The sequence below is a fragment of the Helicoverpa zea genome, chromosome 7, assembly GCF_022581195.2.
Source record: "Helicoverpa zea isolate HzStark_Cry1AcR chromosome 7, ilHelZeax1.1, whole genome shotgun sequence".
In the NCBI taxonomy this organism is placed as follows: Eukaryota; Metazoa; Arthropoda; class Insecta; order Lepidoptera; family Noctuidae; genus Helicoverpa; species Helicoverpa zea.
Genome location: NC_061458.1, coordinates 11,000,090 through 11,010,138, shown reverse-complemented (window position 1 = coordinate 11,010,138; position 10,049 = coordinate 11,000,090). Strand labels below are relative to the sequence as shown.

At 37.1% G+C, this 10,049-nt stretch overlaps 2 protein-coding genes and 1 long non-coding RNA gene across 13 annotated transcripts in view; 2 read left to right on the top strand and 1 right to left on the bottom strand.

The window, feature by feature from the left end:
- The first annotated feature begins 2,282 nt into the window (after nt 1-2,282).
- Nucleotides 2,283-4,993, top strand: LOC124632052 (protein CutA homolog). The gene is made up of 3 exons (XM_047166705.1): nt 2,283-2,440; nt 2,843-3,000; nt 3,881-4,993. Exons 1-3 carry the CDS (start codon nt 2,332-2,334, stop codon nt 4,040-4,042), a joined length of 429 nt encoding a protein of 142 aa, XP_047022661.1. The 5' UTR covers nt 2,283-2,331; the 3' UTR covers nt 4,043-4,993.
- A 3,208-nt stretch (nt 4,994-8,201) lies between these two features.
- Nucleotides 8,202-8,988, bottom strand: LOC124632160. The gene is made up of 2 exons (XR_006984590.1): nt 8,863-8,988; nt 8,202-8,423 (listed from the first exon to the last, which is right to left on the bottom strand). It is a non-coding gene; the product is annotated as an uncharacterized LOC124632160 (long non-coding RNA).
- Nucleotides 8,989-9,180: 192 nt separating this feature from the next.
- LOC124632159 (calcium-activated potassium channel slowpoke) overlaps nt 9,181-10,049 on the top strand; it is a 56,013-nt gene continuing 55,144 nt past the window's right edge. For 3 of the 11 annotated variants that reach the window (XM_047166855.1, XM_047166849.1, XM_047166853.1), the window contains exon 1: nt 9,186-9,599. In XM_047166855.1, the coding sequence (XP_047022811.1) occupies nt 9,273-9,599 (327 nt within the window). In that variant the 5' untranslated portion in view covers nt 9,186-9,272. Of the gene's footprint in view, nt 9,600-10,049 lie in introns of all 11 variants that reach the window. The other 8 variants (XM_047166850.1, XM_047166851.1, XM_047166848.1 and 5 more) reach the window with 5 other exon arrangements.

Below are 10,049 nucleotides of genomic sequence, written 5' to 3'. Positions count from 1 at the left end.
GATATGTTGCCTATTACGAGAATTATTATTCCCATAGCTACTCATTTGAATAAGATACCTACCTACATAATTGCCAAATGCCTACCTACATACTTTGTTGGTTCTTGAAACAAGTAGGTAATTAAAATTCACGCCAGTTTACAAATAGCTTAAGGTACGCGATAGTAACCATTATAATAAGAACATGATAGTGAAATATGTCTACACTATACCCACCCAGGTAATTTAGATGATAAAATCACAAATATTTTCCCTACTGCGATTGAAAAAATAAATAAACCTGCTCATTGACTAAACAGTCGGCCGACAGTTGGCCCCTTGTTGTGTCGTGAATTCAATCAAAGTTCCTAGTGGGTCTGATACCGGCCAAATACCTACTATCATTTATTTCCATACTGATTTATGAGCCCAAATAAACTGTCGGCCGACTAAGTTTGTAGTGTTCCTGGGGCAAAATTCTCCTAAGTTAATAATGATTCATTATTGAATGACAGAAAATAATAAAAACGTTTATTTCAAAGAAAAAATAGCGGAATGCCACATACGCTTCAATCGTAATCGAGTCGGGATCGGATCTCAGTCGAATCGAGTCGAACGTGAATCGTATGTCGCTTAAGTAAAATTAGGAGGATCGGGCCCCAGCTCTTAGGTACATTTTGCCAGCTTCGTTGGTCTGAGTAGTCGGTAATGCTGAACCTTATCTATCCAGTCGTGACTCGTACGGGATCGCCATCCCAGCAGACTAGAGTGAAGTAGATGTGTGCGCAAATGCCTGTCTGTCCTTTTCTATGTTGTCTATGTTGGGGTTAGCATACCTACTTATATTTCTTTTGGCTGCCATTCTAACCGGATACAGCTGAGTACAAGTGATTAAAAGAAGCGACTGCCTAGCAGCTGACCTCCTCAACCCAGTGACCCGGGCAACGAAATAACACCTGGTTAAGACTGGTTAACAGGGACTTTCTGGCTAAATACCCGTAACGACGGCAAAAGATGTTCAAATGACAGCCGGGATGACCGCGCCAAGCGTTGCTTGACTTTATGATCGATCGATCCGCGCGGCTTTGACTTAGCCACGAACTCTTCCACTATACCATAGAATATAGGTAAAATTTATAATTTATGGCCTGCTTTATCGCAAATGTAATGGTAATTAATAGCAATACTTAGGTACCTATCTACCTAATGCCTTTACCAAAATACCTAGGACCCCTCCCGCCCTTTGTACGTGCACCTACACCGTACGTGAGGGAGTGTCAGACTCTTACTGTCTAAAACCCACCATGTTCCTTCTTAAGCCCTTTATGTACCAGGGCCGCGGTAACAATTTCGAACAATCCCGCAGCCCCGCGGCAGTACACCTAAGTACCTAGGTATTGGTCTTCACAGAGATAGATAAGGAAATGAATAGCAGGTACTTACCTACTTACTTACCTATGTAAGCTTTCATATCCTTCAAGCAAGACACATTTTCCTGGATCCATAAGCGGGAAAAGCAAGTTGTAGTGCCTGCCTAGGTTAGTACTTCGGTAGGTATTCAGGCGTCGCATCGTCATGTCACGATGATACTGCATTATAATTTCATTCGTAAATTGCCTAAACACAAATTATATTATAAGTAACTAGTTTATAAAAACAAATGACGACTTCTTGATGCACATCCTAAATAGATATTGATACTTACTTACTAGCTAAGATGGAATAACTTTTTAGTAAATCACGCACTCTGCAGAATCGAATTGATTATTTTATTACATATTTGCACTCAAGTTACTTTTAAATAAAAGAAAATGAATCAAAACAAGACAGAAAAAGTATGAGAGGGGCCAGTTGCCGCGCAATTTAAACAAAAGCCAAATTCAAAAACAAGAAGAGTTTTTTTTTCGGATATTAGGCGAAAGGTATTTTATAAACGGTCAATGTTGTTTTGCACATAACATAAAAAAAAAACATTTCTATGTAAGAAAAAATATATATTTACAACATTTATGTAATTTGATAGTCTTACCTAAATGCCTTATTTTCTGTACCTACATTATTTTTTAAAGCCAACTGACAGACATGGTATTTTCAAATTATTAATTTAAAAAGATTAGTATTTGTATGCTTAGTTCACTAAGTTCTACAAGTACGTATAATAAAACACATAAATCATTTTATATTTCTGTGCGTTTATTATACAAAGTAGTTAATAATTAACCTGTATTTTTAACTTAAAAGACAGGGGTACAAAATCTGTAAATAAAAAGTTTGTAAAAGTTGTCATTGTTGTCAGTGTCACTGTCACTGTCAACAGTGTCAGCCGGTCAGCTGCCGAATTGGTACAATAAAATGTTATTTAGTGTGAATAAAAAATCATTGTTCACATTGTATTTCTCGTTTCTTAGGCCTTGTTTAGTATTTGCTCAAACGAACATGTCTTCTGGCATAGTGGATGCGGGTAAGTAAAAATTACATGTTCCACAAAGTCACAACAAATAATTGTATAAAACAACACCTGATCATAATTCCTGAACCAGTGTTCGACACATCAAGAATTTGTATAAAACCTTATCCCTAAGACGACCCACTGACCAAAATGTGTCTTATAAACTAGATTATTGAAAATACTGACACAGAATATGTGCTTAACCATATATATCAATACGAACCTTACACAATAGTACCACATTCATTTACAAAACTATAATGACACAATATTATTGATAATAATAAATAAAAAGTACCTATTTTGTTATTAATTTTTTTGTATTCTATGTTTGGAAATGTAGAAAATATGTTGTAGAATATATAAATGGCAAATTAAAAGTATAAATTCTAAAGTTACAACATAATATTTCAGATAAATACTCAACAGCATTTGTGACAGTGCCCAACATGGAGGTGGGCCGAACTATTGGCCATGGTCTGGTGGAAAATAAACTGGCAGCCTGTGTTAACGTTGTACCACAAGTGACGTCTATATACAAATGGGAAGGCAAAATCAATGAGGACAGTGAGGTAATAACACTATAATATATTATATACTGCTGGCTAAACATGAAACATTTTATTATGGACTTCTGAGCATCTGTCTTTATTATTATCAGCCAATTGTCATCTACTGATGGAGGCCTCCCTCAGGGAACACTAACTATCCTGGTCATGGTCAGAATCTGCTTTAATATACATAAATTAAACAAATATTACCACATAAATTATACCCAAAATCATAACAAGACTTCATCAGAAAGATCTTTCTTATTTTCAACATTTTATTTCAATAAAATGTAGTTACTATGGATGGTGTGCATAACTGTAAAATTAATAAAATGTAGTCACTATCTATGCTTTGCAAAACTAATTCAAGTAGTCAAAACAAACTGTTTAGGGAAATAGTTCCCTAAACAGTTTGTTTGTGCTAATTGCACTCTTTCAATTGGGTATAAAGCACCTTACTGTGCACATACTTAACCCAATCTTGGGTATGTCTGGTAGATGTAGACAACTACCGTCTTACCACAAAAACTTTTAAACGTCAGTTTAAGACTTGTCTAAAAAAAATTCAAATTATGACGTTGACATATGGTTCATTTTGCAGCCAAATTTTTTTAGACAAGTGTAAAACAGGGGTTTAAGTTTTTGTAGTAAGGCCACTAGAGTTTAATATCCCATCATCTACAGTTGATACTACTCATGTGGAGTTATGACCAAATAAGTAGTTCTGTCTTTCATATACTTACATCTCTTTTTTATTCTCACTCTCCCATAACATGCCAGCTGGAAGAGATTTCTTAAGAAATAAGCTGTGACTTTGTACTTAATTGTTCTATTTTTTTTTGTCTATGTACTTAAATTGTTAAATAGATAAATATTAATGTTAAAAACTTTTTAATTTCAGGTCCTGCTCATGATAAAGACAAGAACATCTCAAGTGGACAAGCTTACAGAGTATGTTCGAACCAACCATCCTTACAAAGTTTGTGAGGTGATCTCACTGCCCATCAAGAATGGGAACCCACAGTATTTGGACTGGATCGGTGAAACCGTTCCTGAGAAGTAGTCTTGGATGAGGAATTGTAGGCTGATATTGTATAAGATAAAACTTAAAAAATGGCTGCACTATGTTAGTATCCTATTTTGTCATTGCTTTATAAAATACTTGTCTCTAAGATAAGGTAATAGTTTAGAATTGGTTCCTGAATCAATGTAAATAACTTATTTCACAAATTACCCATAGAACTGTTCCAATCTACTCATACTGTACACATATAAACAATTTGTGAATGTAATTTACTGAAAAAACCAGCACATGACATCTGTGCCTACCTACCTGTATTCTTCTTACCATTTTACAAAATCTAAACTGTTGTAACTGAAAAACATAGTCAAAAGCTGTTGCATTTATATTTAGTCAAAGATTAAAATATTAATCAATTGAAGAACCAACCTCAAAGTATGGTATTTACGAAATTAGTTTATCAGTGTTTATTTACAGCACACAAAATTACTGTAAAACAAATCATATTATTGAAATGTATAGTACTTTAAGGAAAAAAATACTGCATTTATTGATGTTCCTTCTATTGATACCTAGTGTAGACCCAAGAGCCCATTGTTAAACTTAGTTTTTGATCTACAGAATTTGAGATTTTGATAGCATGTACAAGCAGAAGTTCAAATTACATTTTACCTGAAAAATGATTAGTGAAGCTATTGTAATTTTCTGATTTTCTAATTACCTCTGTAGTTGTAATAATAATCAGCTGTTACAGTAAGAAGTCGTTTTGATTTTGTTAGTGGGCTTTCATTTCTGAATGTACTGCAAACCACTCACTATATCAATATTAATGCCATTTAAAATTACTTTCTTATTATGAAATGAACTTGTTCACAGATTTTAATAATAAACAGAGACAGTCAACATGCAGTATCTATGTCATTTGTATCGTATTTATTGTATAGATAGGTATAGATTTAATAAAGTGTCTCTCAATAATATAATATAATAAAATAAATATTTCTTTTATTTACTAGCTGTTCCTCGCGATTTCACCAACTTCGCAATTCACCAACTCTCCGCACCCAGATATTTATGTTTTCCTAAGAACATAATTAGCCCGGTCAAAATAGACATTTGAAATAACAAAAATTCCCACAGAGCTGATTTTTGGTGGAGAGCTAGATTTGATCATTACAAATAAAATACTAAAAGTCCCCATCGATCCCATGTGTGCGTCAAAAGTTATTCGAGGTCAAATGTCAAAATTTTAGGTTTTTTGATTTTTTTTCGAAAACGGTAAGTTTTATCAAAAAAAGACATCAGACCAAAATCGTAGATCTTTAAATTTTCTACAAAAATGGCATTAACAGTTTTCTCCTAAATCTTACCATTCCTGAGATATTGCGCATCAAAGTATATTCCATACATGACATGCACACATGTCCACGCCACCTGTGAGGTAGTGTACTCGGTGCGTTTTTTTTACCGTAGTTTCTCCTGTAGGCCTACTCCACTAACTGTCATGACAATTTTAGGATAGTTTAAGGGAATAATTGCCGTCAAGTTCTAATATGATGTCATTATTGATATTAACTATTGGGTTAACTATTATTGTGATTGTTTTAAATTTATCAGATTCATACAAAAACTCGTGGTGGCCTAGTGAGTAAAAAACCAACCTCTCAAGTATGAGTGGGTTCGATTCCACGTCAGACAAGTACCAATGCAACTTTTCTAAGTTTGTATGTACTTTCTAAGCATATTTTGGACACCAACGACTGTTTCTGATGGCACGTTAAACTGTAGGTTCTGGATGTCATTGAACATCCTTGGCAGTCGTAATGGGTAGTTAGAAGCCAGTAAGTCTGACACCAGTCTAACCAAGCGGTATTGGGTTGCCCGGGTAACTGGGTTGAGGGGGCAGATGGGGCAGTCGCTCCTTGTAAAGGACTGGTACTACATCAGCTACATCCGGTTAAACTAGAAGCCGACTCCAACATAGTTGGGAAAAGGGCTCGGAGGATGATTTGATACTACAATATTTTTTGCAATTGCAAAAAATTATGTCAGGAGTTTTCCTGGAGCAGGTGGGAGTAAAGTTTTAATAGGTTCCAGATATTATGTATCAATTTCCAACCCCAGTCTTCTGGATAAAAATGGAAATGTCGAAGGAAAATAAGCGTGCGATAATTTTCTACAACTTTAAAAGCGGATTGTCGCGACTTCAGCGCTTAAAAAAAAAATGTTCTGTGTTTAGTGATGCAGAACCATGCCTTAGGACTGCAGTACGCTGATATTTAGGATTTAAAAGTGGGCAATCTAGCCTTAGAGACAAGCCACTTGAAGGTAGTTCAAAACCCGATATGACCCAAGATAATATCGAGGCTATGCGGCAGTTAATTGTCGCAGACCAACATGTAACATACCGTGACATAGATCCGTGGGCATAACGATTGTTTTACATTCCACAAAATTAAGTAAAGTCTTCGTGGTAAACGTTTCAGCAGACCTGAAAAAGCTGTTGACTCATACAAATCGGCCAATTTGACTACCCCACTTTAGAATGGAATAAATGTTTCAAGAACTGGGTTTAATGCGTGCAAAAGTACATTAAATATCGCAGAGAATTCTTTGAAAAACAATAAATCGTATTAACTTATTAGATTGTCTGTACTTATTTCAAACGATACAACTTAAAGGTAGCCCTCGTATGTACGTGGCTTATATGTGCATATCATGTATAGTGTGACTCTTTGAATCGCTATATCTCAGGAATGGTAAGATTTAGGAGAAAACTGTTAATGCCATTTTTGTAGAAAATTTAAAGATCTACGATTTTGGTCTGATGTCTTTTTTTGATAAAACTTACCGTTTTCGAAAAAAAATCAAAAAACCTAAAATTTTGACATTTGACCTCGAATAACTTTTGACGCACACATGGGATCGATGGGGACTTTTAGTATTTTATTTGTAATGATCAAATCTAGCTCTCCACCAAAAATCAGCTCTGTGGGAGTTTTTGTTATTTGACCACTACTTTTATGTCTATTTTGACCGGGCTAAATTAACAATTTTAGAAGATGCCATCTTGTTTAGACACGAGGGAGGAGGTGATTTAAGTTCTGTGTGCAAGTATAAGCGACAAAAACGAGTGCACTCCTTATCCATTGAACTGAAACAAGTAAGTAGCAATTGGTTGAACTGGAGGGAATCCATAGTGTTTGAAGACAAGGATACTGAATCAGTTATTCTGATTTAAAAGAATAATAGGTAATGAAAAGTTTCAACAAAATCTGTTCAGTTGAGTTTGCATGAAAGTATCAAACATTTACATGTCTATTATCCAATCCCACATATTCAATATTTTGCAGATTTTTAAACTAACTTTTGAAATAACTTGCCTGTTGAATCAATAGGGTGACAGATGTGAATGGTAATTTTGTACCTTCGAAAAACTAGCTTTTACCTGCAATTTTATTCCTACTGTACAAATATGAAACAATGCTATTCAGGTAAACCTACCTGTAGCTATTCAGATTATTCTAATTTTAATCAATACCGATTTTAATCATAATAACTATTTATACATTTTTAGATAAGAACAGAAGACAAAGCCAAAGCTTACTGACCTACTAGGTATTTCGCCCCCACACAGTTAAGCTACAAAAAAATATAAAAACCTTCACAAACAGTTGTAGATGCCAGAAAGAGAATAATCATACTCACGCTCGTAGTAAACTCAGTTTTACAGTCGTAGTAGAATGCACTGCATATTCAACGTGGCTGAGTCTCTGACCCCGGGTTCATGCGTTTGGCAAATATTCCGCCCCCAGCACTACAATCCATATACAATATTTATGCCAGCCATTTGGCAACGAACATTAATATACGGCGCCACTCGCCATTCTACGATATTCAGAGCATCCTACCATGTACCTAACTAGTTATCAAGTTTTTCTGCTTGGCTAAGTGCCAGGTGTAGGTGCTTTACCCCCATGATATTGAACGTAATTACTATTAAATTGTCTACTTCTTTGGTGAAAGTATTTTTAGAAAGGTAAGTCTGTAGACTATTTTGTCATAGTTTGTAGGAGACACCGAGGATATCGTAATTTTACTGTGGGCTTGCATCACTTTTTCAATTAAATACGTTGTCATTGTTTTCAAAAAATGGTAGGCTGGTTGCTTTACCTAATTTAAAACTAATTTACACTTTTAATTATGATATGAGTATTTTAATTTGTCCAATCTTTAGAAATGAACCAATTTTAGAGAAAGACATTAAAGTAACTGCCTAATCGTTATTTGAAGTTATTCAGATCATTCTTTGAGACGGTTTCTTTAGAGCACTTGGAAGAAGTATTTTCAGAAATCAGTGACTGATACCTATAATATATTCAGATATTTACATGTAGTCAGGCAGTCGTCGCCGCAACTATATCTGGAATCAAACAACATAATAAATTATTGGACGAAAATATCTCCGCCATCGAGTAAAGTGTTCTGTTCAGTGTCAAAACATTTAATTTAAATTACTTGGTGGATTGAACTTTCTTACTTAGCAGTCTTATGTAACTTGCAGTACTTGTTACATAAAAACTACCATTATCTACTAATTGCCTCATTTATATTAACTGGAAACGTATATAAAACATAGACCGTGTGTAACAAAGAAAAGACAAATGGGTACTTTTGGAACGAAACCGAACACATCTTCGGTCGCATTTCGCTCGACCAATCGTAGCGGCCGTAGACGTCTACGAGTTTCGTAGCGCCCGCTGACGCAGTAGGGCGGCGTAGCACTACGCTTATCGGGACACAGGCTGAATACATTGACCTTTGTTAAAATCGTCCAAATACAGTTTCAATTAGGTACTTACGTTATACAGTTTGAAGAGAAATAAAAGTACTCGTGTGTCGGCAACGCGTGGCGTCGGACGTAATGTAGGACCAGTTTTGTTATGGCATCAATAAAAATCTTTACGGAAACATCTGCAGTCATAAAAGCTGTCGTATCGGTTTCGGCCGTGCCTATGGATCGCGAGGAGCAGTGAGGCTGAGTCAGTCGGCGCCGAGGATCGGAGACGAGAAGGTGGTGCTCGGGGTGGAAGGATGGTCATGGTGCCTCGGGGTCGGTAGTGCAGTGCGGCTCGCGCCGGCGCGGATCGATCGCGCGACATCGACCGCGCGGGGCGGGGCGCCGCCTCAGTCGCGCGCGGGCACGGCGTGCGGGCGCGCGCATACTGCACGTGCATGGCGCGCCTGACTGGATGCCTCGCGCCCTCGGGGAATGGCTTCGTCCGAGGAAGAGGCGACTACAGCGTCGACCGACTCTTATCCTGAAGATGATGACTGCCTCAGTGTCCGAAAATGGTGGTGCTTTCTGCTGTCGTCGATATTCACGTTCCTTTGTGGGTTGCTGGTGGTGCTGGTATGGCGCGCGTGCGCGTTCGTCTGCTGCCACAAGGAGCCGGAGCTGGCCCCCAACGACCCCAAGCAGAAGGAGCAGAAGGCGGCGCGGCAGGGCAAACAAGAGTTCGAGGGCACGTTCATGACCGAAGCGAAAGACTGGGCCGGCGAACTCATATCCGGTCAGACCACCACCGGACGAATACTGGTAAGTACAACCTTCCCTATGCCGCAGCACCACAGCCTGCAGGCAGGCCGCAGGCTCCCTCTCAATATTTCATACACATGCTTGCTAGGGTGGTAACTCTTATTACTTATTCGCGTGACACTGTTACATTAAAATCTCAGTGCTAAGAAATTCGGATGCTACCTACACAATAAGTAAAACGAAATATTTGAGAACAAATTAGATCGTCATGTCATTAAAGAAAGGCCCATCGATTGCTTTGGCCGCTGAGATTAGAAGCCCCTGTCGTATCAATTAAACGTAAGCGAGTATTTTGACTGGAATCGTTTTTACTACAGTTACAAACTATTGATGTTATGAAACCTAAATTGTAGTAAAGTAGATAGACGATGAGTTGGCTTTTTATAAGTACTTTGGTAAAAGGGTAGATAAAATAGTTTTTCATACTAAAATTTTATGCGTAGGTATCTA